At 50.1% G+C, this 25502-nt stretch overlaps 2 protein-coding genes across 2 annotated transcripts; both read right to left on the bottom strand.

Moving 5' to 3' along the window:
* Window positions 1–2179: 2179 nt before the first annotated feature.
* Window positions 2180–3106, bottom strand: LOC311202532 (olfactory receptor 14A16-like; the record flags this gene model as incomplete). Its single annotated transcript, XM_084277115.1, has 1 exon — window positions 2180–3106. One exon carries the CDS (start codon window positions 3104–3106, stop codon window positions 2180–2182), a length of 927 nt encoding a protein of 308 aa, XP_084133241.1.
* An 8887-nt stretch (window positions 3107–11993) lies between these two features.
* On the bottom strand, window positions 11994–12917 carry LOC311202402 (olfactory receptor 14C36-like; the record flags this gene model as incomplete). Its single annotated transcript, XM_084276992.1, has 1 exon — window positions 11994–12917. The coding sequence occupies one exon, from the start codon at window positions 12915–12917 to the stop codon at window positions 11994–11996; it is 924 nt and encodes a 307-aa protein (XP_084133118.1).
* Between the last annotated feature and the right edge of the window lie 12585 nt (window positions 12918–25502).

The following is a 25502-nucleotide window of genomic DNA, read 5'->3' as shown; positions in this document are numbered from 1 at the left end:
CTGGGTGCTTGCAGCCTACAGGGAAACAGGCACAGGTGTGGGGCAGTGTGGGATGGGCTGTGGTGCAGATGGCCAAGGGTGCCAGCCAGGATGAAAGGGCCTGATATTAATGAGGTCTTTGTCCCCTTAGCTGTGGCTGATGTCCCTGCCACAGAGGCTTCAGAGGAGACACATTGTCCTCATGGCCACAGAGCATTGTTTTCCCCTTGCACCCACCCCAGGGTAGGCCTCCATGAGTCACATCCCTGTCCTTCCCTTGGTGTCACACTCCCCACATCCCAAGGAAGACCCCTGAGACACAGGTGAGGGTCAGGATCTCCCTGCCCAGGGGCTGGGGGTCAGCACTTAGCATTTCTGCTTCATCAGACCAAGCCAGGGTGTCCTCAGCATCAGAACTGCTTGCGCTTTGCCTGGGTTTGTCCTCATGGCCTCAAGTTGTCTGCTCTAACGAGCCCATGGGGAGGCTTTGTCAGTAGTGACTGTCGGTGGGGCCTGTAAATGCTTCAAGGTTCTTTGGGCATTACTCCTGACTAAACATCTGGAGAGGTTTCATCATTCTTCTCTTGCTACCTTGAGGTCTGTGGACTCAGAATAAAACACACCATGGGGCTCATTAACATCCAGAAAGCCCTTACAACCATGGCTCTTCAAGTCATTTTCTTTAAAAAAAAATTAGCCTTGTACAACTAATTGGAGAGGTTTTATTTGAGTGATGAAAACTTCAAAGGAGTTTCACAATGCAGGATTTTTCCGTAGGAAAAATGTTTCTGTCATATCTCAGATCATGGAAGAACGTTCAGCAGCATGCTGCAATGGGGGCTGGTCCTGAGGTCTCCTAAAGAGATCTGGACAGGCAGGAAAAGCAGTCTCCTTAGACCCAACCCTGCATGGAGAACCTTGCCCTTCCCCAAGCCCAGCAGTTCCCTCCCTGGCCTCCTGGGACTCCCAACACTTTTCCTGGCAGCATCTGTGCTCACAGGCACAGACAGATTTCTCTGACAACAAACAGCAGTTCAACATGACACAGTTTAATAACCATGAAATCTCTCTCCTCAGCTGCCTGCTACGGCCAAGCAGCGTGTGAAGGGGGTCAGCTTTACTGGTGCTCCCAGTGCACAACCTGGGGAGGTTTAGGTGCTCTTGCTGGACATTTTGCATTTTTGAAACTTGACGCTGCTGGAGCAGGCAGATTATGTCAGGCACTTGTAAGGACTGTGCCCTTTGACAAGGACAGTCCTCAGCTCCAACATTACTGGGGCTGCTAATGGGATGTCTGAGTTTGATGCTGGAAGAGACTGAAAATGACATCAGGCACTATTAAGATCGTTCCCTCAGCTACAAAAGCTCTGAGCCTCAAGGTTAGTGGGACTGCTTTTGGACATCCTGGGGAGTTTTCAGACTCCCAAGATATTTCAGCCCTCAAACCTTTTGTTGTGGAACTATTGCTGGGCATTTAGTGTTATAGTCTTCAGGATGCTGAGGGAGACCTTATCACCCTCTACAAGTACCTGCAAGAAGGATATAGAGAGGTGGAGGTTGGCCTCTTATCTCAGGTAACAAGCAATAGGATGACAGGGAATGGCTTGAAATTATACTATGGGAGATTTAGGTTAGACATCAGGAAGAATTTCTTTATGGAAAGGGTATTCAGCTATTGGAACAGGCTGCCCAGGAACGTGGTGGAGTAACCATCCCTGGAAGTATTACAAAGTTGTGCAGATGTTGTGCTTCATGACATGGTCTGGAGGTGGACTAGGCAGGGTTAGGCTGTGGTTGGACTTTGTGAAAGATTCTGTGACTTTATGTTTGTTACACTTCAAGGAGATTCCTGTTCTGTCATGGTGGGAAAGCATTGCCATTTCAGACAAGTAGTCAAGTGATTCAAGCAATGCAAATATTCTTATAAATATTTAATAAATGTCAAGAGATATTTTAAGAAAGAAAAATTTGTGCAACTTTTCAGGCAGATGTGATGCAAAGAGAGCACAGCCCATCGATACCCAGCGTGTGGGTCATACTGTATCAGCAATGGGATGAATGTGGACCATCATATTCCAGTTTAAATAAACTAGAGGGAAACAAAGATACAGGAATTAAAAGCTATACTACATAGAGACAGGTCCTAATATGAGTTACATGGTCAGTGATAAGCAGAAGAAGATGAGCAGTTCCTTGTTGCTTAGAAACATCCAGTCATCAGTTTCCACACAGCATCCTTGAGCTCCTGGTTCCTCATGCTGTAGATGAGGGGGTTCACTGCTGGTGGAAACACCGAGTAAAGGAATGACACTAACAGGTCCAAAGAAAGGGAGGAGATGGAGGGGGGCTTCAGGTAGGCAAATATGGCAGTGCTAAGAAACAGGGAGACCACAGCCAGGTGAGGGAGGCAGGTGGAAAAGGCTTTGTGCCTTCCCTGCTGTGAGGGGATCCTCAGCACAGCCCTGAAGATCTGCACATAGGACACCACAATGAACACAAAACACCCAAAGCCTAAACAGGCACCGACCACAAGGACTCCAGTTTCCCTGAGGTAGGCATCTGAGCAGGAGAGCTTGAGGATCTGGGGGATTTCACAGAAGAACTGGTCAACAGCATTGCCATGGCAGAGGGGGAGGGAAAACGTATTGGCTGTGTGCAGCACAGAATAGAGAAACCCAGTGCCCCAGGCAGCTGCTGCCATGTGGACACAAGCTCTGCTGCCCAGGAGGGTCCCGTAGTGCAGGGGGTGGCAGATGGCAACGTAGCGGTCATAGGCCATGACAGTGAGAAGACAGAACTCTGTTGAGAGCAGAAAGAAAAAGAAAAAGACCTGAGCCACACATCCTGTGTAGGAAATGGCCCTGGTGTCCCACAAGGAATTGGCCAGGGATTTGGGAACAGTGGTGGAGATGCAGCCAAGGTCAGTAACAGCGAGGTTGAGGAGGAAGAAGTACATGGGGGTGTGGAGGTGGTGGTCACAGGCTATGGTGATGATGATGAGGCCATTGCCCAGGAGAGCAGCCAGGTAGATGCCCAGGAAGAGGCAGAAGTGCAGGAGCTGCAGCTCCCGTGTGTCTGCAAAGGGCAGGAGGAGGAACTGGCTGATGGAGCTGCTGCTGTTGGACATCTGCTGCCGTCAAGTGAGGAGACCTGTCCAAGGAGGAAAAGACACAGTGAAAAGTGATGGAACTCTTCTTTTAGGAAAACATCTTCTAATTTTTAGGGAATGCCCTCAGATTGACTCCCTGCATTCAGGAGGACTTTTGGCAGGTCCCTTTTGGCAGGTCTGCTTTGTGCTGGCTTGAGCGTGCCACTGCTGGGAAGAGGGTCAGCTGTGGGCTCTGGAGAACTCAGTCCTGCCTTGCAGCAGCCAGTAAAGAGAAGGATGGTGTGATCTCAGACTAAATCCCCTGTGGATAGGAATGAGCTTTTCAGCACTGTCACTCCTATTTCACCTGAGGGCAGAGCAGAGCTTTGGTAATGGTGGGACAAAGGGAGCAAGGAAAGGAAGGGAAACAGTGAGAAACAGTCCAGCCAGGGCTGCAAGGACAGGGACAGACAGAAAGGTACTCGCAGGTTTCTCAGACTGAAAACATGGAAGTCTTGTCTCAGAGTCTGTGCTGGGTGGCAGAAACCAGGGGGTTGCTGTGGGAAAGTATCAGCACGGTGGGTGATGTCAGGGAGGTACCAAATCCCACTGCCAGGGCAATGCTGGGAGCAGCTCACTCTTCCTCCTTGCCAATGTATCTGCTAACTGCAGTTGTCCCTGCAGATGCTTCTCTTTGCCCATGTCACCTCTGCTCTGTGCTCACTAACCTCATCCAAATTACCCTGTGCTCAGCTCTGTTCTGCAGACGCCTCCTGGCATCAGGCCACTGCCCCGTGGAACCTCTGTGTGTGCAGGGCTCAGGAGATGCTCTGACAAGTCCTAATGACCAATGAGTTTGCACTGCCTGCTGCAAAGTTATCACGAAAAGTTCAGCTCCCACTTCCCAGCCAGTCCACAAGAGCAGAAAATTCAAAGCAAAGTCTCTTTACCTGGAGTGGAAAATTCATCCTTGTTGTTCTTGAAAAGTCCCTGGGAAGTTGCCAGGGATCCGCTGGAGCTGGGAGCAAACCTGTCCTACACAGCACACTTTGACAGCAGAAGGACCCTACACTGTCCTTCCATGGGTCACACTTTAAACTCACAGCTTCTTTCTGCACTGCTGATAGAAGTCCAGCAGGCAGGCTGAGTGCTGACCCTGACAGCAGCAGAGTCCCTGCCCCAGCACACAGACCCTGGGGTGCAGGGACCCTGCTTACAAGGACAGCCCTGGGCACCCCTGGGTGCACACGCTGCTTCACACCTCTCAGCCATGCATGTGAGTGCAATTGGGGCTGTTATTGTTCCCCCTTTTATGGTGCTTTTGTCAGTAAACTGTCCTTATCCCAGCCCACAGAGGCTCTGTCTGTTTGTCCTCCAGGAGTGAGCAAACAGCATGTGTTGCTCAGCCATTGTTTGGGGCTGAACCACCACAGTTTCCAAGCCACAAACAGTGAGCTTCTGTAAGAGAAAGTTCTGGAAAACTGTGTCCAAGGCCTTGCTAAAGTCAGGTAGACAATAAACACAGCCCTTCCCGTGTCAAAGAAGCAGGTCACCCTGTCATAGAGGGAGATTCAGTGGGTCAAACAGGACCTGCCCTTATGAACCAAAGCTGACTGGGCCTGATCACCTGGGCGTTCTTCATGAACTGGATAATGCTGCTCAGGATGATCTGCTCCACCAGCTTCTCTGGGACTGATGTCAAACTCTCAGGCCTGTAATTTCCCTGATCAGACTCCTGTTTCTTCTTATATAGGGGATTACACTGACTGATCCAGTCAGCCAGGACTGATGGGAAGTGGCTTGGTGAACCCCCCTTGCCAGCTCTTTCAGAACCCTTGGGTGCATCCCATTCAGCCCCACAGATCTGTGCACATCTCTGTGGTGCAGCAGGACCATCTCCTTCTGGATTGAGGTGGGCTCATTCTGCTCCCTGTCCCTGTCTCCCAGCTCAGGGAATTGGATTCTCTCTGTACAACTGCTCCTATTACTAAAGACAGTGGCAAAGATTTCATTAAGCACCTCAGCCTTGTCCTCGTCTTTTCACAATGTTTTCTCCTGAATCTGATAGGGGATGGAGGGTCTCCCTGCTCTTTCTTTTATTTAAATGGAAGCCAGATGAATTTCTAGCTGGGCTTTGGACCACCAATGAGAAGATACTCTCATCCTGTTTTTCTTCCCTCAGCGTTACACACCCCACGATGACCCAGGAAGAGCCTGAGCAATGCCTGAGGGACAGGGACCTGTCTTCCCTCGGGCTGGGGGTCAGGGCTTGGCCTTCATACTGCATCAAACCAACCCAGGGCTTGCTCAGCATCTCAGCTGTTTGTACATTGCCTTTGCCTACCAGCCAACATGGCCTCCAATTACCTGTTCTAACGAGTCCCTGGGGAGGCTCAGCCAGCAATGGCTCTCAGTGGGACTCATTAATACTTCAGGGGACTTTGGCTTCTGCTTTCGAGATGAATATTTTTCTGTAATTTCCTCTCAGTACCTGAGCTTCAAGGACTCAGCACCAAATGCATCCCAGGGCTCATTAAAAATAAAAAGCAAGCCCTAATGAGCTATGTCTCTTGATGTAATTATCTTCAAGTCTTCAAGAGATGTACAGATCATTGGAGCTGTTTCAAAGGGAGCTCAGAGTAAAATTGATTTATTTTTAAGTGTGTAAGTTATTATTTTCACTGTAGAGGAGAGATGACAACATCTGACTGAGATTGATCCAGGGTGCCTCCTAAAGAGGTCTGGACTGGTCTGAAAAAGTGTCCCTTGACACAGTGGGGACAACCTTGCTGCACATCTCCACAAGCCCACCATGACTCTCACCAGCCAACTGGGACTTGCATCCCTTGTCCTTACATCAGGTCTCTCTGCTGCACTCCACAGTGGGGCATTACAGCCCCTCTGTACCAGCTCCCCTGCTTTCCTTAGAGAACTGGCTGCACACAGGCAGCACACAGGGAGTTATTTTCCCAACAACAGAAGAAACCTGACAAGATTCACCATTAAATCAAACACTCCTCACTCTATGCCCAGTGCAATCTGCCACCAGTGAGGTTCACCTGCCACAAAGCTTAACCAGGTGAGAAATGTTCTAGTGAGGAAGGAGACTGTGAAATCACCACAACTCAAGAGTTGGCTAAAGACAGAATGAGTCAGACGACTGCCAGAAAGGCAAGGGTTTAACTCCCTGAAACTCAGAGCAGCAGCTGGATGGTTGAGAGGTGTCTGAATGGTCCAAGGGGAAGGGGAAGGGAAATGTAGAGAGCAACCAGAAGCACTGGTGTGGAGATCCACTGTTGGAACAATGATTTCAGACACGGTCAATTGACTTTGGACAGGTAGAAATATGTGACAAACAGGGGAGATTAAATGCACAGCAGTCCTGTTTCTGGCCACGCAATAGTTAACCTCCCCAAGCAGACAGCAGTGGTGACTTCAGTTAGTACAGCTGAGCTGAGTGTGTCCAGGCTGTTTTCCACACCACCTGACATCACTCCCCATAAAAGGGGCTGGTTGGAGAGGGGCACTCCTGGGTTCCTTAAGGACAGTCTGAGTGTGGCCGGGGTGTTTGGTTTGTCCGTGCATTGTGCAGTACCTTGTTATCCTTTGGTCAGTAAAGCACTCTCTGGTATCACTGGATGTGAGTGTGGTTTGCAGTGTGCTGTTATCATTTTTTACTGTGATTTTGTCAGTAAACTGTCCTCCTCCCAACCCACAGGGGGTCTGTCTGTTTCTCCTCCAGGCGTGAGCATTATAACCTGACCCTTGTACATCAGTCATTTGGGAGAAATGAGAAAAGATTTCAGCTGCCTTCCAGGGGAGCACATCATCCCCTGGCTACTCCAATGCTGAGACAATGGGGCACACAGCCTAGAATTAGAAGGCAGGAAGGCCAAGCAGCTGGGATCCCTGTTCAGAAAAGGAGTCATTGACAAGGTGATTGGAAAGAAGTCTCAAGCCCTCAGCCTCTGGAGGCCACTTTTGTCAAGTTTGGGGGAAAGGTACCTGTTCAGTGAAGATGTCATTTGTTGGCCAGGCACGTGCATGACCACAGGAGAAGAGTATGCAGTATTTGAGGGGATTAGCCATGTGAGAGATGAATTACTATGATCCTGATGATCTGCAGCTACCCACCAATCCTGACGAAGTCCAATGTTCTTCACCCATGTGGTGTGAGTCTGTGTGGAGTGCACCATCATCATATGCCAATTCACTGGCAGTAATAGATTGGGGAAAGGAAGAAGCACCGACAGTGGCTGAGGAGCCTGGCCAACTCCATCTATTTGAAGAAAGTCTTTGTTCCTCCCTTGTCTCAGCTGTGGATAAGTTGTCTTGAGAGGTCTGACAACTCAAAGAGGAAATGTCCTTCTGCCCACCTGGGCAGAAAACAATTTCACCCATCTGAAGCTGGCCTTCCCATGTTCCAGAAAGAATCCCACACTCCGAGGCATCCTGTGGTTCTCTCTGCTTGACCATGGCAAAGACATGAGGAGGTGATCATGGGAAACCCACCTGTTGCAGTTTTGTGAGGCTGTGCTGCTGAGACGGTTTCTTTAAGCAGCAGTTAGAGTTTTCTGCCAGCCTAAACTATAAACAACGAGCAATTCAAGGCCAAAATCATGGCCGAGAGATACTCGAGCGCCTCCTAGAATCACATAGAGGAGAAAACAACCCAGAAGCAGCTGCATTTTGCCACCAGAGGAGGAAGGGAGAAGATGTAACAAGCTGTGCAGACACAGGGCAGGGGAGGAGGTGCCCCAGGTTCCAGAGAGAAAGATGCCCCTTCAGCCCCTGGAGAAACCCGTGGAAAAGGCTGAGACCCCACCTGCAGCCCGTGGAGGGGCTCCACGCTGGATGGAGCAGGTGGAGACAGACAGGAGATGCTGTGACCCTACGTTGGAAGAAGCCCCTGCCAGCACATGCAGCCATGAGGAGAATCAGAGAGACAGAGATGAGTGAGAGAGAGATTTGCACTGGAACAGTTTTGCTGGGGTAGGCTTGGAACCCTGTGGAGGGACTGAGAGACACTGTGATTTATGACTGCACCCATAGCAGTGACCCACGTCAGGGCAGCCGATGAATAAAGCCCTGTGGGTAAGGACTCAGGTTGGAGAAGTTCGTGGCGGGCTGTCTCCCGTGGGTGAGACCCCACGGTGCAGCAGGGGGAGGGTGCGGAATGAATGGCCCCCCAGGCCCCGCGGCTGAGAAGGAAACCAACTTGCAAAGGACTGACCAAAGCCCCATCTCCCAGTCCCTGCCCCCCTGTGCTTCGATCGGGGGGAAGAAGGGAGTGAAATCATGACTAGAGTGAAGTCTGCTAAGAAGGAAGTTGGGGGGGAGGTTAGAGGTATTTTAAGTTCCGAGAGAGGAAAACAGCTCATGAAGAAGTAACCGAGAACCCCATTTTCCCCAGTCCCTGCCCCCCTGCGCTGCCAATGGGGTGAAGAAGGGAGCAAAATTCTGACTAATGTCTGCTAAGAAGGGGGAGGTGAGGGGAAAGTGTTTTAAGATTTGGTCACGCTTCCGGCTCCAGTTTCACTCTTTTTGTCATGCAGACTAAGAAATTAGACAGTTTTCCTTCTTCACTCTGTGTTGAGTCTGTTTTTCCCATGTCATTGATGACAGGACGATCTCTCCTTGTCCTTACACTGATTCCTAAGCCTCTCAATGTATATTTTCTCCCCTGTCCAATTACAAAGGGGAGTGACAGACCAACTTTGGTAGGCATCTGGCCTCCAGCCAGGGTTAAACCACCACAATGAACCAAAAGATGTTCCTGTTCCAGAGAATCTCCTCTGAGAGCTGACCCCCTTCACACGCTGCTTGGCCGTAGCAGGCAGCTGAGGAGAGAGATTTCATGGGTATTAAACTGTGTCATGTTTAACTGCTGTTTGTTGTCAGAGAAATTTGTCTGTGCCTGTGAGCACAGATGATGTCAGGAAAAGTGTTGGGAGTCCCAGGAAGAGCAAGGTTCTCCATGCAGGGTTGGATCTCAAGAGACTGCTTTTCCTGCCTGTCCAGATCTCCTTAGGAGACCTCTGCCCCAGCCCCCATTGCAGCATGCTGCTGAACTTTCTTCCATGATCTGAAATATGACAGAAACATTTTTTCCTATGAAAAAACCCTCCATTGTGAAACTACTTTGAAATTTTCCTCTCCAACTATTTTTAAATGTCTTATATTTTTAAAGAAAATGACTTGAAGACCCATGTTTGTAAGTGCTTTCTGTATGATTACTGAGCCCCATGGTACACTTTCTTCTGAGTCCAAGGACTTCAAGATACCAAGAGGAGAGTGAAGAAACCTCTCAAGAAGTTCAGTCAGGAGTAATGCCCAAAGCACCCTGAAGCATTATCAGGCCCCACTGGGAGCCATTGCTGACAAATCTTCCCCATGGGCTCATTAGAGCAGACAACTGGAGGCCATGAGGACAAACACAGGCAAAGCGCAGGCAGCTCTGACGCTGAGGACATCCTGGCTTGATCCTGGCAGGCAGATCCTGACCCTCATCTGTGTCTCAGGGCTCCTCCTTGGGATGTGAGGAGTATGTCACCAAGGGAAGGACAGGGGTCTGGCACATGGTGGCCTACACATGGGTGGGTTCAAGGATGCACCGATGCTCCATGGCTGTGAAGACAATGCGTCTTCTCTGTGGCAAGGACACCAGCCACAGCCAAGGGGGAAAAGGCTTCATTTCTATCAGGCCCTTTCAGCCTGTTCAGCACCCTTGGCCATCTGCACCACAGCCCATCCTGCATTGCCCCACGCCTGTGCCTGTTTCCCTGCAGACTGCAAGCACCCAACCCCTTTCCCCACTTTGATCACAACCCATGATGTCCCTGCCTGTACTGCTGTCTCTCCCTCCTCACCAGCTGTTCCCACAAACACAAAGCCACCAGCTCATCCACACTTCCTCTGAGTGACTTTAAGCACCACAGCACTGCCCTCAGAGTGACATTTCTTTATCCTCACGTCCACTCTGATCTTCAAAGCTGCAGTTTCACATGGACTTCCTTTCTTATGTTCTTTTCACGTAGCACAAGAGGGCTTCCCCTGGGCTAAAGAAGCCCAGGTCTCTCAGCCTCTCCACACAAGACCCCTATCTGTATCTTGGCAGACTTTGTCAGATCACATTACTGTTCCTCCCCATTCCTCCAGACCAGGGAGCCCTGCACTGGGACTGGCTGCTCCAGAGGTGGCATTGCCTGTGCTGAGTCCAGATGGACCAGAAGGGCCCTTGTCTGCGTGGCCATTCTCCTCCCAGTGCAGCCCAATGTGCTCATGGCCAGATTCCAGTTCAGCACCTCTGACTGCTATGGCATCCCCTGGAATGACCAAATTCTTCTCCTTGTGACCGCTTCCCCATCTAGTCATGTCTGAGCTGCCTTGATGTGTGGGTGTTGTGGTGGAACCTTTTGTCATGGTATCTCCCTTGAAGTTTTAAGAGAAGGTTTAAGAAGATTTGAGAGAGAGAGAGACAGTGCAGCAGGGGAAGGGGGTGTGGATTTCCACCCCCCCAGCTAAGAAGTAAAACAACTCTGGAGGAACTGATTGAAACCCCATTCCCCCAGTCCCTGCCCCTCCCTGTGCCACTGTGGGGGGGATGATGGGAGAAAAATCCTGACTAAAGTGAAGTCTGCTAAGAAGGGAGGGATGGGGGAAGGCGCTTTAAGACCTGGCCACTCTTCTCATTACCTGACTCTGGAGTCACTGGGTGTGTAGCTGTAGTGTAATAAATCAGTTTTCTTTCCTTTATTTTGTGTTGAGTCTGTTTTACTCATGACACTAACTGCAGGGTGATTGCTCTCTGTCCTTATCTCAAATCCTAAGCCTCCCAATATCTATGTTCTCCCCTTTCTGGATGAAAAGGGGAGTGATAGGGGGATTTTGATGGGCATTTGGCCTGTAGCCAAGGCAAAACCACCGCAGACTTCAACAGACCGTGGAGGGGCATAAAGTCCCTGTATTACACATTAAAAACCTGTTGGGGAAGACACTCTGGGATGTTCCTTCTTCAGACAAAGGCAAACCCTTTCATGGGATTGCTTTTGTTCAGGGACCTGGGCGCGCTTGGTGGGGGATGCGAAAGGATGGGGAAGTCCAGTGTGTACCCCAAGGGGGTTTAGTTCTAGGAAAGGATAGCCAGGAAATTTTTGGTGTATAACTAAATCTGTCCATGGCAGATGTTCTAAATAATAGATCAATGATGTTATGAATGTCCCCAATACTCTGAACGTGTAAGATCTGGCCATGATGTAGATGGTGTAGAAAAAGGGGTGGATAATGTCCTGGTTCCGGCCAGGTGAGAGTTAACCTCCCCAAGCAGCCAGCACAGGTGATCTGAGTTCACCTGGGCTATTTTCCATACCACCTGACACCACTTTCACATAAAAGAAGCTGGTTGGGGAAGGGTATGAGCTTGATGCCTCCAGAAGAGTCTGTCTGTCTTTCCGTCTTTCCTTCCTTTCAGGCAGTACTCTATAATTGTCAGGTAAACAAGGTACCCTGTGTTAGCACTGGGTATAACTGGCCATTATTGTTCTACATTCATGATGAATTTTGTCAGTAAGCTGTCCTTATCCCATCCTGTCATGGTGGAAAAGCATTGCCATTAAAGACAAGTACTCCAGTTGTTCAGCTGATGAAAACATTCTTGTAAAAATTTTATTAATAAAAGGGGGAAAAAAAGAGGAAAATTATGGCTCTGTGGAAGCAGACATGATGCAAAGAGAGCACAGCTCATCCTTACACAGAAGAGCAGGTGATACTGCATTAGCAATGGGATGAACGTTGACCATGTTAATACAGCTTAGACAAACTAGAGAGAAACCAAAAACTACCAACTAAACCCCCTATTAAATATGAACTCATCATAACAGGAGTTACATTCTCAGTGGTATTCAGAAGACAAGCAGTTTATTGCTGCTTAGAAACATCCAGTCATCAGTTTCCACAGGGCATCCTTGAGCTCCTGGTTCCTCATGCTGTAGATGAGGGGGTTCACTGCTGGTGGAACCACGGAGTAAAAAAATGCCAATACCAAGTCTAAAGATAGTGAGGAGATGGAGGGGGGTTTCAGGTAGGAAAACACACCAGTGGTGACAAACAGGGAGACCACAGCCAGGTGAGGGAGGCACGTGGAAAAGGCTTTGTACTGCCCCTGCTGCGAGGGGATCCTCAGCACAGCCCTGAAGATCTGCACATAGGACACCACAATGAACACAAAACACCCAAAAGCCAAACAGGCACCGACCACAATGACTCCAGTTTCCCTGAGGTAGGCATCTGAGCAAGAGAGCTTCAGGATCTGGGGAATTTCACAGAAGAACTGGTCAACAGCATTGCCATGGCAGAGGGGAAGGGAAAATGTACTGGCTGTGTGCAGCACAGAATAGACAAACCCACTGCCCCAGGCAGCTGCTGCCATATGGACACAAGCTCTGCTGTCCAGGAGGGTCCCGTAGTGCAGGGGGTGGCAGATGGCAACGTAGCGGTCATAGGCCATGACAGTCAGAAGACAGGCCTCTGTGATGATCAAAAATACAAAGAAAAAGATTTGAGCCACACATCCTGTGTAGGAAATGGCCCTGGTGTCCCACAAGGAATTGGCCAGGGATTTGGGAACAGTGGTGGAGATGCAGCCAAGGTCAGTAAGAGAGAGGTTGAGGAGGAAGAAGTACATGGGGGTGTGGAGGTGGTGGTCACAGGCTATGGTGGTGATGATGAGGCCATTGCTCAGGAGGGAAGCCAGGTAGATGCCCAGGAAGAGGCCGAAGTGCAGGAGCTGCAGCTCCCGTGTGTCTGCAAAGGGCAGGAGGAGGAACTGGCTGATGGAGCTGCTGTTGGACATCTGCTGCTGCCAAGTGTGGAGACCTGTTAGAGGAAGAAAAAGCAGTGAAATTAGGAATCATTTTTGAGGAAAATCCCTTCTACTACTTGTTGAATGCCCTCAAATTGACTCCCTGTATTCAGGAAGACTTTTGGCAGGTCCCTTTTGGGAGCGCTGTTTTGTGCTGGCTTGATTGTGCCACTGATGGGAGGGTGGTCAGCTGGGTTAGGAAGTGGTGGTCTTGAGATGAGGGTCAGCTCAGTGTCAGCCCCACCTATGGACATGCCCAGTGCCCAAGGTAATGGTGGGACAAAGGCAGCAAGGACAGGAGGGGAAACAGCAAGAAATGCTGCAGCCAAGGCTATAAGGACAGGGACAAACAGACAGACAGGCACTCAGGGGTTTCTCCTCACTGGGGTTGGGCTGCTAAGGAGAAGAGTCTGAAACTCTGGAACTCTGGGTGTGGAGTCTGTGCTGGGTGGCAGAAACAAGGGGGTTGCTGCAGGAAAGTGTCAGCAATGTGGGGGATGTCAGGGAGGTCCCACATCCCCACTGCCAGGACATTTCTGTGAGCAGCTCCATCCCCATCCCTGATAATGTCTCTGCTGCCTGCATCTGTCCCTGCAGCTGCTTTGCTTTGCTCAAGTCACCTCCTGCTCTATGCTCACAGACCTCATCCCACCTACCCTGTGCTCAGCTCTGCTCTGCAGACCCCTCCTGGCATCAGGGCACTGCCCCAGGGAACCTCTGTGTGTGCAGGGCTCAGGTGAAGCTCCTAAGACTTAATGAGAATCGAGATTTCATTGGCTATGACTGAGGTGAGAAGTAAGTTCTCATCTACAACAGTCAGCACATCCCACAGGAGAGGAAAAATCAAAGCAAAGACTCATACCTACAGGAAAATATTTCCTTGTTGTTCTTCAGTGTTCCATTGGAATTTCTCAGGGATCAGATGGAGCTAGGAGAAGACATGACCCATGCAGCACATTATTACTGCAGAACAATCTTATGCTCCTCTTCCCTGGGTCACTCCTCCCACTGTCCATTTCCCTGTGGAAATCTCATGAGGCAGCCCTAGTGCTGACCCTGGCAGCAGCAGAGTCCCTGCCCCAGCACACAGCCCCCAGGGCGCAGGGACCCTGCTCACAAGGACAGCCCTGGGCACCCCTGGGTGCACACGCTGCTTCACACCTCTGCAGCTATGCCCAGGACAAGACAGCTGTCCTGCCCTGTCCCTCTGATGGGGCAGAAGGACATCCCTTCCAGGCAGCACTTCCTTGTCCTATAGAGAACCTGTCCTTCTGACAGACCCCACACACTGCCCCATGTCCCAGCTTTAGGAGATCCCTCCAGGAACAGAACCTGCACTGCCCTGCACCCACAGACATACCAGGCAGAGTGCTGTGGAGATTTCTCCTCCAGTGAGCTCTCAGCATCCATCAGCTCTCTCAGCCTCACAGGTCTCCCCTCGGTGCCTCCAGGCAGTGTCCCCAGCCCTGTGTGCTTGGTAGAGGAGCTGCTCCTGGCCAGAGCTGTCTCTCTGCAGTGCTGTAATGTTTCATGATCTCCCACTGTCCCAGGAGCCCAGCCCAACTCCCAGCAGAGGACCAGGTGGAGGTGTCACATACTCCATCCCCTCTGGGCTTCCTCAAGTTGTGCTTGGAGCTCCAGGGAACCTACTTGGAAAGACAGTGACGTCCTCAGTGAAGTTCCCTCCCTTGGCTGGGGAGAAATCCTTCTGTCCAGCAGTGTCCTTTCTCCTGATCAACCAGATCTGGGCAGGAGAATCACCTTTTCTTGTCTCTGCATCAGACAGGACCTTCAGGCAGGGACAGGGAGGGGACTCTTTCCCCCTGTGGAGGGTGAGGACTATTGCAAGTTACTCGATGCACCTCATCCTTGCTTTGCAGCCCTGGGGCTGGAAGGGGACCCAGCTCTTGCCTATGGCTGCCACACACCACTGAAGCTGGTAGTCCTCCTGCTCCAGTTCCAGTGGGCACAGCAGGGGCACCTGCTGCCTGGGAGCTGCTGGTCCCAGCTCTCATGGGAATTAATGTCGGGGAGGCCAGGAGGGAGGTGTTCTGACGCCAAAGCCTGGTGACACCTGAGGGACAAGAGGTGGTCAGGGATAGACACGGGGAGACCCAAGGTCACAGAATCACAGAACATTAGTCTTTGGAAGAGACCTTGAAAGACCGTCTGGTCCAACCCCCCTTGTCAGAGCAGGATCACCTAGACTATATCACACAGCAACGCATCCGGGCAGGGCGTGAATGTCTGTAGAGAAGGAGACTCCAAAACCTCTCTGGGCAGTCTGTTCCAGTGCTCCATCACCCTCACAGGGAAAAAGGGAACTTGTCAAAGCAGTCATTTTATTTCCACAGAGCACATAGTCTCTGAGTGTGTATTTTACTTAAAACATGGTGTTAGACTCAAAATTGCGTCCCAATTGATGTTTCTTCTTTATCAGTGAGGCAGAGCTGTTCAAGCGAGGCATTGTTTATGAGAGGTCACTGCTATGGCACTTCAAGCCATCCTGTTAGCAAGTCTTCCTTAACCCTTTACAAGCGTCTTAATGCAATATTTCAGCAATGTTGAGACTTAAGTCCACTGGTACAGGCATTCGTTGAGGGACACGGTATGTCACACTACCCTGTGGCTCGAAATTGCCATCTTACAGATGGTACTCCGTGATGGATGGAGGATAGAGATAAAGTAAGGAGGAAGGAAAAGTGTGTGCACAATAGCTCAAGAGCTACAAGCAAAACATTCAAACAAGTAACAATTTTCAAATTGCATTTGCAATAGTCAATAAGAACTCAACATTAGATAGAGATTAATTAACAATTTGAATTTGTCCAATTGCAAAAATCCAAATCACATCATATTACTGTCCCTTGTAGTTCAGGGGCTGGAAGAAAACAAAACAATGATACTTTACATGAACATTTACAAGATGAATATTTGTGAGGATCACAAGAACATATGAAGCAAAAGTTAAGAATGCATCATAAATTGGTACCATCAAATGAATACATTCCCTTGCTGCTCTCCAGGTTTCTTGCTCTTGTAAGGCCTTTTGCAAAGCCCACACAAATTTTCCCCATGACTTAAGGTACCTGTACCTGAAGACAACATCTCCTCGGCCAGAGCTTTAGTGCACTTATCCCACACTGCAGGGTGGAGAATATCCACTGGCTGCTCAGTAACCCCAATATGTAAAAGCCTCGCAACTGTGAGAGTAAAATCTTTAGGCTTACAACCAACACCCCATTGCTTATGTAATTGTAATACAACCTTCACAAGGGCTTCCATGCTCCTTGTTGGTCCGGGAGCATCCTCCCCACCGGGCTGGTCCTGCCTCTCCGGCCGCCGTCCCCTGAATGCAGGCGAGTCTCCCGGGTTTCGGCAACACTTGTTGCCTTTCGAGGTGTGACGACCTGGTTCAGGAACAGCACGGCGACCACCCCCAGGCCGCTTGGGCCATCAGCACACAGACACCAATGTGGTGGACGGCAAATGGTGTTTATTAGTGAGTGGCACAGCGTGATATAGCCTAGATTTACGATGTCACTTCTGTCTGCTTGCATCATCGGCTACCTACTATTGGTTACCTGAGGAAGGGGTCCTAACTTTCCATACAGCCCGACATCTTCCGACCACGAAGCCTTAACTACCTCCAGGTGCATCAGGAGGAGCGTGGCCAGCAGGTCGAAGTAGGTGATCCTCCCCCCCTACTCTGCCCTGGTCAGGCCCCACCTGGAGTATTGTGTCCAGTTCTGGGCTCCCTGGGATAATAAAAGCAGGGATGTCCTGGAGAGAGTCCAGAGGAGGCTACAAAGATGAGTAAGGGCCTGGAACATCTCCCCTATGAGGAAAGGCTGGGTGAGCTGGGGCTGTTCAGCCTGGACAAAAGAAGACTAAGGGGGGATCCTATTAATGTTTAGAGAAATCTTAAGTATGGGATGCAGGGGGAAATGGCCAGCCCCTTTTCAGTGTCTGTGAATGGGGCAATGGCTGCAAGTTGGAGCTCAGGGAGTTCTGCACCAACATGTGGAAGAACATCTTCCTGGCGAGGGCGACAGAGCCCTGGGACAGGCTGCCCCGGCAGGGTGTGGAGTCTCCTTCTCTGGAGATATTCCAGACCTGTGTGGATGCTGACCTTTGCAATATGAGCTGGGGAGCTGCTTTGGCAGGGGGGTTGGACCAGACGATTTCTCGTGGTTCCTTCCAACACCTATGATTCTATGATAGGCTAGGTAGGAAGGGTGGGGGAGTTTCTCTCTATGTTACAGGGGATAGACTGTGAGTAGCTCCCTATGAGAAGTTGTCAGGAACGTGTTGAGCGTCTGTAGGTCAGAATTAGGAATAGGACGATTAAAGAACAGCTGGTGATAGGGGTCTATTACAGGCCAGCTGATCAAAGAGAGACTACTTATGAGGCTTTCCTCCTTCAGCTGCAGGAGGCATCGCGGTCACAGGCACTCATCCTGATGGGGGACTTGAACCATCCGGATATGTGCTGGGAATACCACACAGCGAGCTGCAAGAGACCCAGGAGACTCCTGGAGTCTGTAGAACTTGAGGTGATTGCTGAGCTGCTCTCTATCATCTTTGACAGGTCTTGGAGAACAGAAGAGACACCTGAATACTGGAGGATAGCCAATGTCAGTCTGGTCTTCAAGGAGGGCAAGAAAGAGGATGCAAGTAACTAAAGGCCGGTCAGTCTCATCTCTGTCTCTGGAAAGGTGATGAAACAGCTAGTTCTGGATGCCATCTCCAGGCAACCAGAACACATTCTATGACCATGTCTGAAATCACCACTTAGCAGTGGATCTGCTCAACAGCACTTGTGGTTGATATCTAGATTTCCCTTCCCCTTGGACCATTCAGACACCTCCCAACCATCCAGCTGCTGCTCTGAGTTTCAGGGAGTTAAACCCTTGCCTTTCTGGCAGCTATCTGACTCATTCTGTCTTTAGGCAGCTCTTGAGATGCAGTGATTTCACAGTCTCCTTCCCCTCACTAAAACATTTCTCACAGGGTTAAGCTTTGTGGCAGGTGAACCTCACTGGTGTCAGATTGCACTTGGCATAGAGTGAGGAGTGTTGAATTTAATGGTGAATCTTGTCAGATTTCTTTTGTTGGTGGGAAAATAACTCCCTCTCTGCTGCCTGTGTGCAGCCAGTTCTCTAAGGAAAGCAGGGGTATCTGGTACAGAGGGGCTGTAATGCCCCACTGTGGAGTGCAGCAGAGAGACCTGAAGTAAGGACAAGGGATGCAAGTCCCAGTTGGCTGGTGAGAGTCATGGTGGGCTTGTGGAGATGTGCAGCAAGGTTATCCCCACTGTGCCAGACATCAGGGGACCTTTTTTTTGAGCAGTCCAGACCTCTTTAGGAGACAACATGCATCAATCTCAGTCAGAGGTTATCACCTCTCCTCTACAGTGAAAATAATAACCTACACCCTTAAAAAGAAATCAATTTTCCTCTGAACTCCCTTTGAAACAGCTTCAATGGTATGTACATCTCTTGAAGACTTGAAGATAATTTCATCAAGAGACATAGCTCGTTAGGTCTTCTTTTTTATTTTTAATGAGCCCTGGGGTGCATTTGGTGCTGAGTCCTTGAAGCTCAGGTACTGAGAGGAAATCACACAAAAAACTCCATGTCAAAAGCAGAAGCCAAAGTACCTGAAGTATTAATGAGTCCCGCTGAGAGCCATTGCTGGCTGAGCCTCCCCAGGGACTCGTTAGAACAGGTAATTGGAGGCCATGTTGGCTGGTAGGCAAAGGCAATGTACAAGCAGCTGAGATGCTGAGCAAGCCCTGGGTTGGTTTGATGAAGCAGAAAGGCCAAGCCCTGACCCCCAGCCCCAGGGAAGACAGGTCCTGTTCCTCAGGCATTGCTCAGGCTCTTCCTGGGGCATCGTGGGGTGTGTAATGCTGAGGGAAGAACAACAGGATGAGAGTTTGTCCTCATTGTTGGTCCAAAGCCCAGCTAGAAATTCATCTGTCCTCCATTTAAAGAAAAGAAAGACCAGGGAGACCCAGGAGGAAACATTGTGGAAATATGAGGACAAGGCTGAGGTGCTTAATGAAATCTTTGCCACTGTCTTTAGTAATAAGAGCAGTTGTACAGAGAGAATCCAATTCCCTAAGCTAGGAGACAGGGACAGGGAGCAGAATGAGCCCACCTCAATCCAGGAGGAGATGGTCCTGCTGCACCACAGAGATGTGCACAGATCTGTGTGGCTGAATGGGATGCAGCCAAGGGTGCTGAAAAAACTAGCAAGGGGGGTTCACCAAGCCACTTTCCATCAGTCCTGGCTGACTGGAGAGGTACCAGAAGACTGGAAATCAGTCGATGTAACCCCCTATATAAGAAGGAACAGAAGGATGATCATGGAAATTACAGGCCTGATGGTTTGACTTCAGTCCCAGAGAAGCTGATGGAGCAGATCATCCTGAGAGGCATTAGCCAGTTCATGAAGACCCCCCAGGTGATCAGGCCCAGTCAGCTTGGGTTCATAAGGGCAGGTCCTGTTTGACACACTGGATCTCCCTCTATGAGAGGGTGACCTGCTTCCTGGACAAGGGAAGGGCTGTGCATGTTGTCTACCTGACTTTAGCAAGGCCTTAGACACAGTTTTCCAGAACTTTCTCTTAGAGAAGCTCACTGCTTGTGGCTTGGAAACTCTGGTGGTTGAGCCCAAAGCAATGGCTGAGCACCACATGGTGCTCGCTCATTCCTGGAGGAGAAACAGACAGACCTTCTATGGGTTGGGATAAGGACAGTTTACTGACAAAAGCACCATAAAAAGGGAGTAATATCAGCCCCAATTGCACTCACACCCAGTGATAGCACAGAGAGCACCTTACAAACCCAACAATAACACAGTGCTGCACCATGCTATGACCCCCCTCCCCAACCAGCGCCTTTGTCAGGGAAATTATGTCAGTGTTCTGGTTACAGCTGGTATGGTGTTAATTTTTTTTCTAACAGCAGATGGAATGCCTTGTTTGGGAGTTGGGATGAGAGCAGGTCTGGTAACACCCTGATGTTTCTGGTTGTTGCCAAGCAGTCAAGGACTTTTCAGTTGTTCCTATTTCCCTACTAAGGAGAATGAATGGGACGCAGCCAGGACAGGTGACCCGAACTGGCCAAAGGGGCTATTCCATGCCAATTACATCATGCTCAGCAGAAAAGGGGGGCTGGTTGGAGGAGGAGGAGGCAGCTCCAGGACATGCAGTTTTGGGGATGATCCCTTTTTCAGGACAGCTCTGGGCTGCACGGCCTGAGTTGTGTGGTTCAGTGACAAATTGCATTGTGTATCACCAGTTTCATATATTTTGCTACAAAGTCCTGTTATCATTGTTATATCTCTCTTTCTGCTATTCTAGTAAACTATCTTTACCCAAGCAGAGAGGATTTGTTTCCTTGGATTTGGGTTTTTCTCCCTTTCCTCTCCCTCCCCTCCAACTTGTCCCCCCACCCTCTTCCTGTAAAACAACAAGCAACTGTGTGGTGCTCAGCTCTCAGCAGGGGCAAAACCACATCTACTAAAATCCAAAACAAACCTATTCTTAAAAACATGAAAATTTTTATATTAAATTTATTTTAATTGTCTCTTAAGCGACATCTCCATCAATCTATTCAGCATGATTACAGTTCATTGAATCGACAGGGCCAGCAATACAATGAAGAAGATGAGCAGTTTATTGCTGCTTAGAAAGATCCTGTTCGGTTTCCACACGGCATCCTTGAGCTTCTGGTTCCTCATACTGTAGGTGAGGGGGTTCACTGCCGGTGGAACCACCACGTAAAGAAATACCTCTACCAGGTTAAGTGGTCTCTGGAGACTGGACAGGGACCAACGGCTCCAAGTTGGAACAAAGGAAAGGTGACAGAGCCCTGGGACAGTCTGCTGAGTGGGTAGTAGAGTCTCCTTCTCTGGAGATATTCAAGACCCATCTGGATGCCATCCTGTCCGACCCGTCCGAGGACTCTGCTTTTGAAGGGGGGGCTTGGACTTGATGATCTCTGGAGGTCCCTTCCAACTCCAATTCTGTGAATCTGTTAATCTGTAAATAGGGAGGATATTTAGAGGGGCTCTTCAGGTAGGCAAACATGTCAGTGCTGACAAAGAAGGAGTCCACTCCCAGGTAAGGAGGCATGTGGAAAAGGCTCTGTGTCATCCCTACACCGAGTGGATCCTCAGCACAGCCCTGAAGATCTGCACATAGGACACCACAATGAACACAAAACACCCAAAATCTGAACAAGGTCTGACCAGAATGGTCTGACCGTGGCCCGTGAGCAAGAGTTTTTGAGGATCTGGGGGATTTTACAGAAGAACTGGTCAGCAGCATTGCCCTGGCAGAGGGGGAGTGAAAATATATTTGCTGTGACAATATATTTAATAAGGAATTAAAAATTAACTGCTGCTTTTTGCTGTCAGAGAAAAGAGAGAGAATCTATAAGGAACTTTGCAGACACCAAGATCACTGATGTAGGGGGAGAAGGTCCTCCCAGCCTCATTGCAGAGATACCCTTGCAGACCATGCAGAAGACCATGGTGAATGAGGCTGTTCCCCCTCAGCCCATGCTGGATGATGTGGAACAGTGATTCTACATGCAGCCTGTAGACATCACAATGCTCAGGCAGGTGCAGACCACTGAAGGAGGCTGTGACCTCATAGGAAGCCTGTGCTGGAGCAGATTTGCTGGCAGGGCTGTGGAGGACCCACGCTGGGGCAGTCTGTCGCTGAAGGATGGCAGCCAATTCAAGTGACCCACCCTGGAGCAGCTGGTGATGATCTGAAGCCATGTGGGAAAGACTCACGTTGGAGGGAGTTATAGAAGAATGTCTCTTGTGGGTGGGACCAAATGCTGGGGCAAGGGGAGACTGTGAGGAGTCTTCCCCATGATGAGGAAAAAGCAGCTGAGACAATGTGTGATGACCTGACCCCAACCCCCAATCCCTATCTCCCTGTGCCACTCAATCAGAGGAAGGAGAGAACTGGATGGGTTTATTGTTGTGTCAAGTTTATTCTACCAGATTCCAACTTTGAAACCGTTAAATGTAGAGAAATACCTCCCAAGCAAAGTGGGGGGGGGGGGTGAAAAAAGTTTGGGGCACCTCCCCAGTGTGTGGATTAGAAGAACCATTAACCTTGGGGTTCAAGGCTTTCATATTGAATGGAAGGGTCATAATAGTGCCTGACATCACCTTGCAGCTCTGTCAGCATCAAGTTTCACAAATGCTCAATACCCAGCAACAGCCCCCAAACAACATCTGCGAGGGATGAAGGATCTTACTGGCCTGAAGACTCCCTCACTAGGAGCACCAGTAACCTTGGGGCTCAGGGCTTTCCTAGCCAAGGAAATGGTTGTAACAGTGTCTGACATCATCTTCAAACTCTACCAGCGCTTGACCTTTTAACCTGGAGAAGAGGAAGCTGAGAGGGGACCTTATCACCACCTACAACTACCTGAAGGGAGGTTGTAGAGAGATGGGCGTTGGTCTCTTCAGCCAGGTGACAGAAGATAGAACAAGAGGCAATGGCACTAAGCTGGGCCAGGGCAGGGTCAGATTAGATATTAGAAAAAAAATTTTTACTGAAGGATTTGTCAGGGCCTGGAACAGGCTGCCCAGGGAGGGGGTTGAGTCACCTTCCCTGGATGTGTTCAAAAAAAGGGCAGATGAGGTACTTAGGGATCTGGTTTAGCTTAGGATGGGAATGGTTGGACTTGATGATCTTCAAAGGTCTCTTCCAACCTTGTGATTCTTGTGATTCTTGTGATCTTTTCTTACATCTTCTCTTCCCTATGCAGCTGAGTAGGGAGAGTGACAGAGCAGCTCTGGTGAGCACCACACATTCAACAAGGTACGGAAGAGGAACAAACACATGGGCATGTGGAGTCAATGGTTGTAGGCTGCAGTAATGATCATTAAACTCTTGCCCAGTAGAGCAGCCAGGTAGATGCCCAGGAAGAGGCAGAAGTGCAGGAGCTGCAGCTCCCCTGTGTCTGCAAAGGGCAGGAGGAGGAACTGGCTGATGGAGCTGCTGTTGGAAATCTGCTGCCTCTGGGTATGGAAAAGTGTTTTCAGAAGTAAAAGACAGGAGTGAAGTGAGGTGAGATTTGTGACAAGGAAATTAAAATGATGGATTTGTCTCACAAACTCCCAAGTGTGTATGAGGAGCAGAAGCCTCTCCCATGGGCTCCCAAAGAGTCATTCCTGGTCTTCAGTTTTGGGTACACTCAAATGGGGGTGACATACATTTTCAATCAGATGAAGTCCACTCTCATGGAGAAGGGGATCTTACAAACTTAACTACACCCCCAGTAATTTCCCATGGGAGCTGGGACCAGCAGCTCCCAGACAGAAGGTGTCTATTTGTGCCTACCAGGACTAGGGTAAGAGACCAGCATTGGTGGGTTTGAGGCAGACAGAGGCCAGAGCTTCATCCCCTTCAATCCCCAGGGCTGGAGTGCAAGGATGAGGGGTCTGGAGTGATGTGTCTGACTCCCTTCCTTTCACAGGGGGAAAGAGACATCTCCCTGTCCCTTCCTGGGGTTACTGTCTCATGGGAAGACAAGGAAAGTTAACTCTCCTGAACAGTTCTTGTTTGATCAGGAGAAAGGACTCTGCTGGACATAAGGATTATTCCCCAGATGAGGGAGGGAATGTCAGAGAGGACTTCATTATCTTTCCAAGTTAGTTCCTTGAAGCTCCAGGGACACCTTGAAGGAGCCCATGGCAGATGGAGTATATGAAGCCTTCCTGTGCTCCTCTACGATGAGCTGGGCTGGTCTCCTGGGACAGTGGGAGCTCATGAAACACCGCAGCTCTGCAGAGAGACAGCTCTGGCCAGGAGCAGCTCCTCTGCCAAGCACACAGGGCTGGGAACACTGCCTGGAGGCACCGAGGGGAGACCTTGGAGGCTGAGAGAGCTGAGAGCTCACTGGAGGAGAAATCTCCACAGCACTCTGCCTGGTATGTCTGTGGGTGCAGGGCAATGCAGGTTCTGTTCCTGGAGGGATCTCCTAAAGCTGGGACATGGGGCAGTGTGTGGGGTCTGTCAGGAGGACAGGTTCTCTCTAGGAGCAGAAAGTGCTGCCTGGAAGGGATGCCCTTCTGCCCCATCAGAGGGGCAGGGCAGGACAGCTGTCTTCTCCTGGGCATGGCTGAGAGGTGTGAAGCAGCATGTGCACCCAGGGGTGCCCAGGGCTGTCCTTGTGAGCAGGGTCCCTGTGCCCCGGAGGGTTGTATGCTGTGGTAGAGACTCTTCTGCTGCCAGGGTCAGCACTCAGCCTGGCTCATGGGCTTTCCACAGAGTTACAGACAGAACCTGTGGGTTGGAGGAGTGACCCAGGGAAGGGAAGCGTAAGGTCCTTCTGCTGTAAAGAAAGTGCTGCCTGGGTCAGCTTTGCTCCCAGCTCCAGCTGATCCTTGAGAAACTCCAAAAGGACTCTGAAGAATAACATGAAGGAAGCATTTTCCTGCAAGGCAGAGTCTTTGCTTTAACTCTTCCTCTCCTGTGGGCTGTGCTTACTGTGGGAGATGAGAACTTATTTCTCCCCTCTAGAATGTCCACATCAGAGGATTTCCTGAGCCCTGCACACACAGAGACTCCCTGGGGCAGTGCCCTGATGCCAGGAGGGGTCTGCAGAGCTGACTTGAGTGCAGGGCAGGTAGGTTGAGGTCTGTGAACACAGAGCAGGAGGTGACATGGGCAAAGAGAAGCAGCTGCAGGGACAGCTCCAGGCAGCAGAGACATTGTGAGGGAGGGAGAAAGCTGCTCCCAGAAATGCTGTGGTAGTGGGGATTTGGTACCCCCATGACATCCTCTGCAGTGCAGACACTTTCCCACACAGACCCCCTGGTTTCTGCCACCCAGCACAGACTCTGTGCCTGGAAGTCCAGGGTTTCAGACTGAGTCATCTCATTGGCAGCCCAGCCCATGTTGAGGACAAATCCCTGAGTGCCTGTCTGTCCATCCCTCTCTTTCCAGGCCTGGCTAGAGCATTTCTCTGTTTCCCCTCCTGTCCTTGCTGCCTTCGTCCCCCCATTACCTGGGGCTCTGGGCATGTTCATTGGGGGTCCTGGCACTGAGCTGACCCTCACTTCAAGATCCCCATCTGTAGGACAGAGAACTGGATTCCTCATCTCTCTGTGGGGTCCAGTTTCTTCTACAGGGAACACCAGAGAGTCCAGCACTGGGCAGCTGAGACCAGGGATGATAGACAGAGCAGCTCTCCCTACTCTGCACTCAGGGGAAGGTTTCACTGGCACTGCAGCAGCAATGTCAGGGAGTCCTGACAGAAGAAACACTCCTCAGTTGCAGTCAGGAGAAAACCAAAGCTGTCAGGCAGGACTGAGTTCTCGAGAGCCACAACTGACCCTCCTCCCAGCAGTGGTAGCCTCAAGCCAGCACAAAGCAGAGCTGCCAAAAGGGACCTGACAAAATTCTTCCTGAATACAGAGAGACAACCTGAGGGCATTCCATAAGTAGTGGAAGGGATTTTCCTCAAGGAAAGATTCCCTAATTTCTCTTTGCCTTTTCCTCCTCTGACAGGTCTCCACACTTGACAGCAGCAG

The sequence above is a fragment of the Gallinula chloropus genome (genome assembly GCF_964237585.1).
Source record: "Gallinula chloropus genome assembly, chromosome: 30".
NCBI classification, from domain to species: domain Eukaryota; kingdom Metazoa; phylum Chordata; class Aves; order Gruiformes; family Rallidae; genus Gallinula; species Gallinula chloropus.
The sequence above is the reverse complement of the archived record's forward strand: the minus strand, read 5'-3'. Positions and strand labels throughout refer to the sequence as shown.